Genomic DNA, 13,040 nt, shown 5'->3' with positions numbered 1-13,040 from the left:
GCTTTTTATTTCGGCTTCTGTTGGCTCGGGTTTTTGGGTTTCTCACACGTGTTTTGGGTTTGTGGGTGTTTTTTTGGAGGGTTGTTCAGGGTTTCTTGTGGGTTTTGGGGGGTTTGTTGGGTTGGGGTGCTTTCGGGGCAGGTTTGTGTGTTTGACAGGGGCTTCAACTGTTTTTTGGGATTTGGGTTTCACGTGGGTTTTGGGTGTTCTGGTTGTTTTCTGGCTAGGAGGGTTTGATAGGTCATTTTGCTTTTTTTGGGTTCTGGGTTTTTAAGAGTTCTATTGTATATTACCTGTGTACGTAAGGGCGCCTTACACTTTTTCAATAAAGTTGCATTATTACTTATCAAAAAAGAAAAGAAAAAGGAAGCCCTTAATGGAAGACTAAGATACTTCAAAGGTAAAGAAACAACCCCACAGTCCAGAATAACAACCAACCCATCCACATTATCAACATTGCTCACAGGAACCCACTACAAGTTAGCCAAGTTGATCTTCAAACCCGAAACAACTTCAAAACATAAGAACAAACACCGCTGATGACGCAGATGATCTGGGTCAGCCCCATTGAAAATCAAAGTGTCATCCACAAACAGGAGGTGAGAGATGAACTTGGGCTTGTCCGTATAGAGAAGCCAGCCAACAGACCCACATTCACTGCATAAGAAATCCTCCTCCCCAAAGCCTCCATCATGATGACAAACAACAAGGGAGATAGTGGGTCCACTTGTTTTAGGCCCTGGAGCTACTAAAACAACCGGTGGGATTGTCGTTCATCAAGACTGAAAAACATACCAAGGATATATAATGAGCTATCCATGAATATCATATCCCCCCCAAATCTGCTCCTCCTCAGCATGTACAATAGAAAACACTAATTGACATGATCATAAGCTTTTTCTAAGTCCAATTCGCATAAAACACCCGACTCCCCAGATTTTATTCTACTATCAAGGCACTTATTGGCAATAAGAACATGATCTAGGATTTGCCTGGCTTTGGTGAAGGCATTCAGCGACTTGGAAATAGTCTTTCCCATCACCGTCTTTAGCATGTTTGCTAGAATCTTAGCAATAATTTTGTAAATACCACTCACCAGACTAATGGGTTGAAAGTCCTTGTTATCAACAACCCTTGGAATCTTCGTGATGAGGGCAATGAATGTTGCATTCAAGCTTCTTTCAAACTTACCTCTAGCATGGAATTCACAAATGACCTTCATATTGTCTTCTTTTAATACACCCCAGCAAGCTTGGAAGAAGGCCATAGAGAAACAGTTAGGTCCTGGTGCTTTGTCACCATTTATACCGTTCACTACCCCCAACACCTCCCCTTCCTTGAATTCTCGCTGCAATAAATTAGCCTTAGCCTCGCCTTTTTTTTTTTTTTTTTTGTGTTGTGGATTTTTATAGTGTTTTTCTCATTAATCTCTTATCTTTTCTTCATTATGATTATAATTTTTTAGGTTTTTATGCAACTCTAAATAATCATGGTGTTTTCTTTGGTTATTTTGTTTTCTATATCTATTTTGCCATACCCTTTTTTAGCTTCTAGAATCTATTTCTTAGTTCAAGACCCCTCTTACCTAATTGGAATCATATGAGTCTTGTTTGGCAATTTAGCAACCAAAGTAAATAGTTGCATACTATGTCAAGCCTTTTCTAGAGTATCATGCTTTTAATTTCTTTTATCTTTCAGGTTTTTAAGAGAGAGAGAGAGATTAATTGTCAAAATTGAAAACCTTAGAATAAGATAAAAAGTTCTTATGTTTTGAAAATTCTCCGTTCTCTCTCCTCTTTTCCCGCTTTCTTTTTCTTCCCTTGCTAGTGTAGGCGCGTCATGCTAGTTCTAGCTTCTGGCTTGTTCGTGCTGGGTGCGACAGAAGGGTTCTTCTCTTCGATTGGTGCTGGTTTTTAGCTGGTGGTGCTGAGGGGTTGGTTTGTGGGTATGCTTCCATGGGGCTTTGTCCTGTGATCTTTCAGGATCGGCTTTGATGGAGCGTTGCTTCACCATTGAAGCAAAATGCTTCTCTTTTTCGACGATGGCAGGAGAGCCTGAGCTCCGTTTGGAAGAGAGGAGGAAGGCGTATGGTGGGTTCATTGTTTTGGGTGTCCAGGGCTCAGCGTGGTTGATGGCCACGGTCGAGAAGGCTTTGAAGGATCCAGGTTTGGATTTCGTCAAGTACTTTCGGGAGGATACAAAAGCTCTGATGGTTCGAGGGAATGGGAACAAGGCTGGCCGCTTCCTAGAGGTGGTAGCCTACGCTGAGGGTGGTTGGAAAGGGGCTATTGGGCTCCTTGAAGGCCGTGGTGGGTGGGGTTGGTCTCGGGTGGTGGGTGGGTTGAGGAAGCTGCTTTCTTTTCTCGGTTTAAAGGCTCGGTCGCCAGGTGGTGGGATATCTTCTTCAGAGGGGACTTCGAAGGGGGGGGAGTTGAGCAAAGCTCTGGATTTTCAGGGAGCCACAGATGGGTCTTCGACGGGTGTTAAGGGAAAGGGATCAGGTCCTTCGTCGTTCGCGAAGGTGGTGCGCTCGGGAGCTACCGCCTCTGTCTTGGGTTGCTGGTCTCCGGTGCTGATTTCGGGTTGGTGCGATTTGGAGAAGAAGCCACCACCAGCGGATTGCTCCGCCATGGAGAAGCAAGCGACTGGTCCCCTGGGTAAGGACCGTTGTGTTGGTGAGCGTCTCAGTTCCAGAGTTTGCGTCTGTTGTTCGGCTTGCGTGTCTGGGGTAGCCGATGTTGAGGGTGACTCTTCTCTACAAAGGGATAGCGTGTCTAGAGGGTTCGGGCAGATTCTAGAGATCCTTGGGCGCCTTTCCAAGGCTTTGTTTTGGGCTTGTGGGTCTTCACTTAGATTGGGCTTGAAGTCCTCTGTTCCGCTTAAAAGAAGGTTGGGTTTTGTAGCGGGCTGGATGCTTAAGAGGTGCATGTCTGCTTTCAAAGGGTCCTGGTTTCGAGCTGGGGCTAAGGTGCCTAAGCCCTTTGAGAGGGCTGCTGAATCGGGTCCTGAGTCGGTTTCGAGGCGGGTCTCGGGTCCGAGCTCGAGTCCTTGTCTAGGTTTGGTTCAGCTTTCTTTCCCCCCGGAGGCGTCGTCTTCGGCGGCCATCTCCATTGAGCAGCCTTTGGCGGCGGTTCCAGGTCTAGTCGTTCAGCGCTCTCTCATCCCGGAGGCTATGTCTCCGACGTCTTCTGTTGAGTGGTCGTCGGCGGCAGTTCTTGCAGGTCCCGTCCAGTCGCTCTCTGCTTCGGTCTCTTTTCCGGTGTCTTCTGGGTGGGCCTCTCTTTTCCCGGCGTTTTCTGTGCTTGCTTCTCTGGTGTCTTCTGTGCAAGGTTCCTCTTTTGCTCCGACGGAGGAGGTTTTTCAGTCCCCTGGCTCTTTGAAGGGCTCAAACCTTGCAAAGTTTGGCGGGGCTCTTCCCTTTTCGTCGGCTGCTCCTTCGACTCCGACTGGGCTGTTAGTGAGTTCGGATTTTTCCAGTAGCTCGTGTGGTTCAGGTCCTTCCGTCTCTGCTTCTGCTCCTCCTTTCTCAGGGGCTTCTAAGTTGGGGGTGAAGATTCGTTCTTCCCCCCCCTTGCTGCATTTTAAACCTTTTCAGCATTATTCAGGAGGGCTAGGGAGTTTAGGGTAGGTCACTCAGTGAAATGGAATGATGGGTTATTATCGGACTCTCTGGAAGCTTCGAAGTTGTCTGCTAGCCTTGTTGTCAATAAGGTGTTGATAGTTGAGCCTCCTGCGATAAAGGTTGTAAAGTCTCTAGTGAAGCAGGGCATGCTTAGGAAGGGGTTTCTCAACCCTCGCCCAATTGTTTCAGGCCCTTCCGCTTCGCCTCGGGAGGTCATCGATGTCGGGGTGGTAGGACCTTCCTCCCCTCCGAGTGGTTGCATCATTCCTTTTTTTGTTGAGGGAAATTGATTCTCCAAATCCAAGAATTGGCCTGTCGGTTTTGATCATAACGGGGAGATTGTGGTTTGGGAAGAGGAAGATGAATTTTGGGATGGATTACCCTTGGATTGGGCGTTGGATGAGGATGTTGCGTTGGCTGGGGACTTTGGGGAGGAGGCTATGGCAATTCGAGATGCCATGGAAGAAGAATTTCAGCGGGATAAGATGATTGCGCGCCAGAAGTCCAAAGGAAAGAGAGAGCTCCTGAATCTGCATAGCTCCATCAATTATGGCGACTATTTTATTCCTGTTAGGCGTAGGAAAGGCAAGGCTCACGTGAAGTAGGCCTTGGCGGGTTGTGGGTTGTTTTTCCGTTGCTTTTTGGTTTTGCTTTGTAGTTCGGCTTCGGTCGGCTTGGGTTTTGGAGTGTCTCTTGTGGTTTCGGTCGGCTTCAGTAGGCTTGGTCTTTGGGTGCCTCTGGGTTTTGGTTGTAGTGGGTGTCTTTTTTTGGGGGCGTTTCGGGTTTTGTGGGTGTTGTTAGTGCGTTTTGCTGTTTTTGGGCTTGTTCTTGGGCTTTGGGTTTGTAAGTGCTCCTCGTATACTGCCTGTGTACTGGGGCGCCTTTCGCTTTTTTTAATAAAATTGCTTATTACTTATAAAAAAAAAAGAGATCATGTTATATTGTAGCCTTAAAGTTGTTTATAGCAGTAATCCCTAATCTTTAAAGGTCCTTATTACTCATTTTGCTGTGTAATCTATGGCCTTGTTTGGCAAAGGCATGACAGGAACATAGTAGTGCTTAAATACTATTCATGTACTTTTTCTCACTTTTTCATATTTTCCAATAACAATCAACATCAAAGCATTATCACTTTTTATATCACATCAATAATTTTTTATTACTATTCAAATAAAAAAATTCACTACAATACAAAACTTTCACACTTTTCTATACAAATTCTTTTTACTTTATATCACATTATCACTTTTTACTAATTCCAAAATTAACAACCCACTACTCTGTTCTGTACAAGCATTTACCAAACAAGGCCTATGTCGTTGGAGTGAGCAAGCAAAGCCTTCTAGCTAGTGGCTTCCCCGCCTTATTCTCTCCCGAAATTTTCTTTGCAAGCCTTAGATACCTTTGTTTGGAGGATTTATTGATTGGATGCCCAAGCTATAATCTTTGGGACAGATTATGTGACTTGATTGGGGTCAGATTTGTTTGGCATCTATGCTACCTTTCCTACAAAATGTACGGGAATCTTTCAGCTTTCACCTCTTAAAAGCAGCATAGAAGTTGCTGATTTCTGATTGGGTTATGTGGTAAGATCTGACCAGAGGTTATATGCTTTTGGTTTGCTATATTTTATACCCTCCATTTTTGCTCCGTGCGAGTTGGTTCTGTTTTAGGTTGATTCTAGTTTTTTTTTTTGATGAATAATAATTTATTGAAAAGGGTAAGGCGGCCTTAAGCACACAAGTAGTATACACAAGAGGCTCCAACCAGGCCCTCAAACCCAAACCCCATAGACCCAAAACCCGACAAGCACTCAAACCCAAAACCCACAAAACAACAAAACCTAAAATCCCCTGGAGCCCTCAATGCTAGAAAGCGTGAGACTTGCCTTTCCCCCGCCTAGAAGATGCACCTTTAGTGTTGTAGTTGATGGAGAATTCTAAATTTAGAAGCTCACTTCTGTCTTTTACCTTCCGGGGGTAGACATTGCCTCGGCGGTCAAGCTCCCTTCTACCCTCATCTTATGACTCTAGAGTTGCACGGGGTTAGCAGTCCCTTTTGCCCTTGAATCAAAAGCTCGAGGCCCTTCTGGAACCAACCCATAAATAACCGTAGGAGCGGATGGAGGAGGGACCATACTTGAAGCTACCTTGATCGGACACATGGCTATTGGCGACCGAGGGTTAAGAAAACCAGGCGGAAGAAAACTTGTCACCGGTTTGGAGATCCCCCCATCACTGTGCCGTGCCGTCTCAGTAGAATAGGAGGCCAAAATCTGAGATTCTGATGTTATCTGGATGGAAGCTGGCGACGAGTAGTGCCACCAGGCCTCACCGGACAAGATCAACAGAAAGCCCCTCCAAAATCACCGCCGTCGGAGAAACCTCCGTCAAAGTCTTTGACAACCTCGGGACCAGACCAACCCTCAACAAACCTCCGACGACACCATCGGCGTCTCTGGAGCTGGGTCAGATTTATCCTTGATATCAGGGTTGGGCTTACAAGGTTGTTTGTAAGCAAGCCGAACCGTGGGCTTGGACTTATGGTTGGGCTGGTGTGCTTGCCAAAAGGCCCCACTAGGCACACGACCTAGCCCAAAACATAGGCATCACCCATTCCAAATCCCCTAACATGTCCTCAAAGCCACCCTTCCACGGCCAAAGGAGAGGATACAACGCCTCCTTGCTCTGAGCAACGCTGCCCCAATCTTCGGGATCACGTAAAGAATTGGCTGCAGCACGACCAGTCCCGTCTCCATCGACTAAACCCAAGGGATGAATTAGTGACGTCATAGATGCCTCCTCCGCCCGTGGCTCAAGAAACAGCCCCAGCCCAGGACCAAGACCGGAAGGAGGAGGTCCTCTCATGGCTTCAAAAAAGCCATTACCTTGCTCAGCTCTCTGTGGGTTTGTAGTTTCCTGTGGGTTTTCTTGAGTTTTTTATATGGGCTAGCTGAGTTGTCCATGTGTATACTTCCTGTGTATTAGGGGCGCCTTACGCTTTTTTAATGAAATTTTCTTACTTATAAAAAAAAATCTACTCCAACCCCGCCTTCACGACCTTCCGGCAGTAAAATAAACCCTCTCAGGCATCTAATAACTTGAGCCGCCACCTCCAAAAATCGCTCGGCCTTGTTGCCTTCCCTCTTGAGGGTGACGACATTTGAAGCCTCCCAGGTTGTTCTGACGAATTCCTTGGCTCTAGTACTCCACAACACCTCTTCAACCGTCTTGATCAACCAGGCTACACACCTCGGGCCCAAGGAGACAACCCCAACAAAGCCTTTCCTCCTTTCCTCTAGCCTTAGCTCCGGCTTACCTGTTCCCACCGAAAAGGAGAAAGATTTGGCCTCCACGAAGAAACGGTTCTCCATACCCAACCTCACGTGGCCTTCCTAGAAGAAAAACAGTACATCGCCGGAGAAGAAGAGCACCTAGACGCAAGCCTCAACAGTTAAAAAAAAAACCCTTCATTATCTAAATGGAACAGTTTGGAGATGCTCCTCCATTGCAAAAACTTGAACCCCGCAAAACAGCCGAGCTCTGATATGATGAAACGAAGTAGAACCCTAGCATGACACGCCTTGACGCTCCACCGCTAGGGTAGAGAGAGAAAAAGAGAATTGAGAGGAGAGAGGAGAGAGCGTTTTTTAGGAGAGAGAGGAGTTTTCTTCCGTTAATTTTATTCTAGTTGACCTAGTATGTGTCAAAGATTGATAATTGGGACTTTGGCAGTCTATAGTTCAGGGCACTCCATACAGTTAAGCTCATACCTATGGCCTTCTCTCTCTCTCTCTCTCTCTCTCTCTCTCAATAATATGGAAGTAACTGTCTTTATACATTGTTCCTGCTGAAAGAAAATCTCCCCCACTGTTGATCAGCTTTTTTCGTGAAAATGCTGGCAGTTCGCTTGATATATGAATTATAGGGTTTTGATCCTTCTGTTAGTCTCTTTTTTTACTATATGAGCCCTAAGTTCACATTTTCAGTAGAAGGGCTTGGTTCACGTGATCATCCTGTTGAAATATCATGGGAACAATGAGGATTGCACAATGGAAAAGTTACCGTTGAAATTTTTGGTTTGTCATCCTATTTGTGCATATGGTCTTGTTTTCTAATTTTTTTGTGTCTATTCTTTGTTTACAGGCTCCAGCATCAGAGATTCAAGACAAAGTATCTTTTATTATAAATAATATCTCAGTTGCAAATATTGAAGCCAAGGGAAAAGAATTCACTGAAATTTTTAAGGAACTGTACTATCCTTGGTTTGCACAATATATGGTTATGAAAAGGTTAGAAACTTTGTGATTATATTAATGTCTGCATTTGTAGAAAAGCACATATTAGAAACATGCTGCCTGAACTTATAACTTTGTTTATGCTAATCGTAAAAGCTTCCTTTTTATATTATATTTTTTTGGGGCCCCTTTTCATACAGTTATGCTTAGGGGTTACGCCATAGAGTAGTTTGTTGTGATCGTCTTTCTCATTGTCCAGTCCTTTATAAATGTCTCCCAACTAGTTAATGGGAAAGCATTCAGCTGGATTTTCAATGACCTGTGAATTCACACGCACAGATCTATATATATATACACACTCATTTATACACATACTTGTACGCACACCTTGCAGCTGCCTTTTTGTCAGGTTCATATTATTTCCTATCACATATCACATTCTACCTATTCCTTGACAGAGCAAGCATTGAGCCGAATTTTCATGACTTGTATTTGAAGTTCCTGGACAAGGTCAATTCAAAGGCTTTGAATAAAGAGATTGTTCAAGCCACATATGAGAACTGCAAGGTTTTTGTCTTATTACTAATTTATTTATGCATTTGGATGTAGCTAATGGTGTTATAACTTTTGGAATCTACTTTTTTTTTCCCCCAGGTTCTCTTAGGATCAGAGCTTATAAAGTCAAGTTCCGAAGAGCGATCATTGCTAAAAAACTTAGGTAGTTGGCTTGGGAAGTTAACAATTGGGAGGAATCAGGTCTTACGGGCTCGTGAGATTGATCCTAAATCTTTGATTATTGAGGTGATAATTTGATTAATGCTGTCTTCTTGATTATGGTTATACCACAGTAGATTTTCTTTTGTTATCTTTCAGGCTTTTCTGGTTAGGTGTCTTTCTTGTATATTTAATGTGTACTTGGGTTGCGCTCTCTCACTTTTTTATAAATTTCTGTTACTTATAAAAAAAAATCTTTCAGGTGCTCTTGAGAATCATATGATATATATTTTATGATTTGATTTTTGACTTTTTTTGTTCATCTTGGGTTGGTACGGACAGGCATATGAGAAGGGATTGATGATTGCAGTAATACCATTTACTTCTAAGGTATGGTTATGCTGATAATTGCTAACTTTTGCTCTGAAATCTGGTGCTGTGATCTTAACCATCCACTTCTTGCTGCAGGTTTTGGAACCATGCCAAAACAGTCTTGCATATCAACCTCCCAATCCTTGGACCATGGGCATTCTTGGGTTACTTGCCGAGATATATTCAATGCCAAACTTGAAAATGAATCTCAAGTTTGATATTGAGGTAGACATATAATTAGTTCATTGTTGAAGCCTGCCTGATATAATGTTGTCTCTTTTAGCTATTTATATTTCTTCCTCTTGCCATTTCAGGTCCTATTCAAGAACCTGGGTGTTGATATGAAGGATGTTACACCGACTTCTCTTCTCAAGGATCGCAAAAGGGAAGTTGAAGGGAATCCTGATTTTTCTAACAAAGATGTTGGAGCATCCCAACCACAGTTAGTTGCTGAAATTAAATCAGGAATGGTACCTCCAGTGAACCAAGTTGAGCTACCGCTTGAGGTTGCTAGTACACCTAATTCTGGTGGCCACACACATTTATTATCTCAGGTTTGTTTGTTTAGAGATTTTTGGAGATCGTTATGACACTCCCTACTTTTTCTTCTGTCTATTGTCTATGTTTGTGTTCTCTGTATCGTTGAGTTTGAATTAGTTTGGTGGTCTGTATCCTTAAGTTCTCATGAATTTGGTTTTTCAGTATGCTGCTTCTCTTCATCTCCCTTCTGGTACATTGATGGAGGATGAAAAACTATCAGCTTTAGGATTAGCTGATCAGCTCCCTTCTGCGCAAGGACTCTTGCAAGCCACTCCATCACAGTCACCGTTTTCTCTTACTCAGGTGTGGCTGCATTTTCTTCCTTGCGTTTAGTAAGAATAGAATTATGTTTTATTTTAACAAGGTAGAACATCTATTTTTAACTATTTATCTGGTTCTTCTGTTGTTTGTAGCTTCCTGCACCAATACCTAACATTGGAACTCATGTTATTATCAACCAGAAGCTCGGTGCTTTGGGCTTACACCTGCATTTTCAGAGGTTTGAAGCTAAAAATTCTTTTACTGCATGTTGAGTAAAGTACTTAGCACTTCTATGACAAGCTCATCTCATTCATACATTACAGAGTGGTTCCAATTGCGATGGACAGAGCTATTAAAGAGATAGTATCTGGTATTGTTCAGCGCAGTGTATCTATAGCAACTCAAACAACAAAGGAGCTTGTTTTAAAGGTTTGTTAACGCAGCACAATGAAATCTTTATGTGGCACTAATTGTGTTTATCCATTTGCTTTTTTGCTATAGTAAGGTCCGTACTCTAATCAATCTTGTCTCTTTTCTCACTGCCATGTCCCATCGTCATCTTTTCCTTGAAGCACCTTCAACTTGAAAATAATCTCTTCATATAAGTGATGCATTAATTGCTCTTCCATACAAATACTCATCTTTGATGGCGTCCCTGCATCTTCCTTAATTGTTGCCACCTTTAACTTGTATGATGTATTTTTTTTTTTTTTTTTTTGAGTCATTTTGTTGTGCTTATCCATTCTGTTTCTGTGTTTCCGCTTTTCTTATCTGTTTGGCATTTAGTATCTGGACTGCTCAGCATGTTGTTCCATAAATTAGAGCTGGCCTTATCATTTTGTAGAATGATCCCTTTTTCTTGATAGACAACGTAATATTTAGGAGCATTTTTCCAGTTCGATCATCGTATCTTGAAGCTTTCCATCTCTAATCTCAAGCTTTCTTATGGGTAACTGGTTCAATATATTTGTCTTTTGCCAGTTCTATTAGCACTTGTACTTGAGCTACATTTCATATATGTTTGTCTTTGTAGCTATCAAGTTTTACTTTCCTCTAAATCTCTATATTCCTTACTATTCATAACAACAACAAAGAAAGCGAAAAAATTTCACCATCAGACCACTTCCTGAATCAGCCTTTTAAATTTATTTATTACCATATTTGGCACTTTATAATCCTGTTGTAGTTCAAGTATCAGTTTCAGCTTCAGTTCTGAAGATTGTTTCTAAATCCTTGCACTTGCCCTCTGCATCAACATATCTGATTGATTTAACTCATCACCTTTCTTTTGTAAGGACGCTTTCATCTGTTGTAAGGGTAAATGTTTTTTTAAACTGTTAAAACTCTTGCATAAGCCTCTTTCACCTTGCAATGGCAGAACAATAGAACCATCTGGAATCATAAGATGCCCTTGTCAGCAAAGCTTTCTAGTTGCTACGGTTGTATCTATTGGCACTTACTTTATTCAAATACAATGGCAGGACTATGCCATGGAATCGGATGAGACGCGCATATTTAATGCAGCACACTTGATGGTAGCGAGTCTGGCGGGAAGTCTTGCTCATGTAACATGCAAAGTATGTCTCACACTTAAATTTGGAATTTTATTTATCCTGTTTGGTTTTGGATTGTAAAACAATATCTTTGTGATTCAATGGTACATATCTTTTAGAATGTATGCTTTTATTTTCTGGTGATAACTTTGGTTTGTGGTTTCTGCTAGGAACCCTTACGAGGGTCAATATCAAGTCAGCTAAGGAATTCACTTCAGGGTCTGAGTATTGCGAGTGAACTTCTAGAACAAGCTGTACAACTTGTTACCAATGACAACCTTGATCTCGGTTGTGCAGTCATTGAACAGGCTGCCACGGATAAGGTTTGCTGCACTGCTTATGTATTTTATGCTCGTGTGAGTGTGTCTTTTACTTTGAGGTGGGTGGAAATTTCATTTTCATCTACTAAAGCATTTTTCGACACCTTCAACTTGAGGCATTTTACTTTTGATGGCATGATAGGAAGCACCTGATTTTTTTATTTTTTATTTTTTATTTTTATGCCAATTATAAAATATAAAATAATGTTTTTAAGTAGAATTTTTATCACCAAAATATGGACTTGCTCTTTTGATAACATTGAACATTTCCAATAGCTGTTTGGTAAGAATACAATAACTTGATGTTATCCATGAAAATATTTTGCTACGTCTTATTCATTAGAACAGAATGATTAAGTAAATTGGAATGTGTAGATTGAAGTAATAGCGTATAAAGAATGATTTGAAGCTATTCCAAGATCTTGTGTATCTGAAAGTTTTTTTTTTTTTTTGATAAGTAAACAATTTCATTAAAAACTAAAGAGCGTAGCCATGTGCACATGAAGTATACAAGAGAAACACCTAATTAGAAAAATAAAAAAAGTAAAACAAGTCATGAAAACCATCATAGGCAACCATCCACTGGAAAAAGGGTATAGAAAAAGAAGGCCTTTAGCTTTGCGACCGTCTTCTTATTGTCTTCAAAGCTCCTGTCATTTCTTTCTCTCAAAATACCCACATCAATCATATAGATCAAAATCATCTTCCAAATAGCTTAACTATGAGGACTACCAAACTGCCATCTCCAACAAGCGAGATCACTCTCTTGACGAGGCATGACATACACTAAACCGAATAAAACCAAAATCGAGATCCATAAGGCATTGGCTATCTTGCAATGGAGTAGGAGGTGGTCAACGGTTTTCCCACTCTTCTTACACGCAGGACTAATCTTCTTTTTTTTTTTTAATTTTTTTTTTTTTTTTTTAAAAAAATTTTAAAATTTTATTTATTATTATTATTTTTTTATAAGAGAAATTTTATAAAAGATGAAAGTGCCCCTGAGAATATAGGGAGTATACAAAAGGACGTAAAAACAGATAAAACAAAAAAGACGAGAAACAAGAAAAAAACACCCACAAAGACCCAACTACAACAGAAAACCCAAAGCACCCGAATGAAAACCCAAAAACCCTCTATAACATTACATCACAACAACCCTCTTGCTTTTGCTCCGAGTAGAACCAAGACTCCTTGCATCATAATTGATATCGCACTCAAGGTTATGAAATTCTCTATTCCCTTTAACCTTAGGAGTGGAGACTGGGACCTCAAGACGCTGCCCCTCAACCACTTGAGCTATGACATCCAAAAAACCTGTTATGTTCCCCTCAAAGGAAATCCTCACAGTTTGAAGGCACAATGTAGCGTCAAACACTGCCCCAGGAGAACCTACAACCTCTTCGGAAACACCTTCCCAC

The 13,040-nt window shown here is 41.8% G+C and overlaps 1 protein-coding gene across 3 annotated transcripts in view; it reads left to right on the top strand.

Moving 5' to 3' along the window:
• LOC133879752 (uncharacterized) overlaps positions 1 to 13,040 on the top strand; it is a 43,461-nt gene that overhangs the window by 16,413 nt on the left and 14,008 nt on the right. For all 3 annotated transcript variants that reach the window (XM_062318517.1, XM_062318516.1, XM_062318515.1), the window contains exons 18-28: positions 7,768 to 7,913; positions 8,318 to 8,426; positions 8,514 to 8,660; positions 8,916 to 8,963; positions 9,042 to 9,170; positions 9,260 to 9,499; positions 9,648 to 9,788; positions 9,899 to 9,984; positions 10,070 to 10,175; positions 11,228 to 11,323; positions 11,470 to 11,622. In XM_062318517.1, the coding sequence (XP_062174501.1) occupies positions 7,768 to 7,913; positions 8,318 to 8,426; positions 8,514 to 8,660; positions 8,916 to 8,963; positions 9,042 to 9,170; positions 9,260 to 9,499; positions 9,648 to 9,788; positions 9,899 to 9,984; positions 10,070 to 10,175; positions 11,228 to 11,323; positions 11,470 to 11,622 (1,401 nt within the window). The remainder of the gene's footprint in view (positions 1 to 7,767; positions 7,914 to 8,317; positions 8,427 to 8,513; positions 8,661 to 8,915; positions 8,964 to 9,041; positions 9,171 to 9,259; positions 9,500 to 9,647; positions 9,789 to 9,898; positions 9,985 to 10,069; positions 10,176 to 11,227; positions 11,324 to 11,469; positions 11,623 to 13,040) is intronic.

The sequence above is a fragment of the Alnus glutinosa genome, chromosome 10, assembly GCF_958979055.1.
Source record: "Alnus glutinosa chromosome 10, dhAlnGlut1.1, whole genome shotgun sequence".
Classification (NCBI taxonomy): Eukaryota; Viridiplantae; Streptophyta; class Magnoliopsida; order Fagales; family Betulaceae; genus Alnus; species Alnus glutinosa.
Note: the sequence above shows the minus strand (reverse complement) of the source record. Positions and strands in the feature narration are given on the sequence as shown.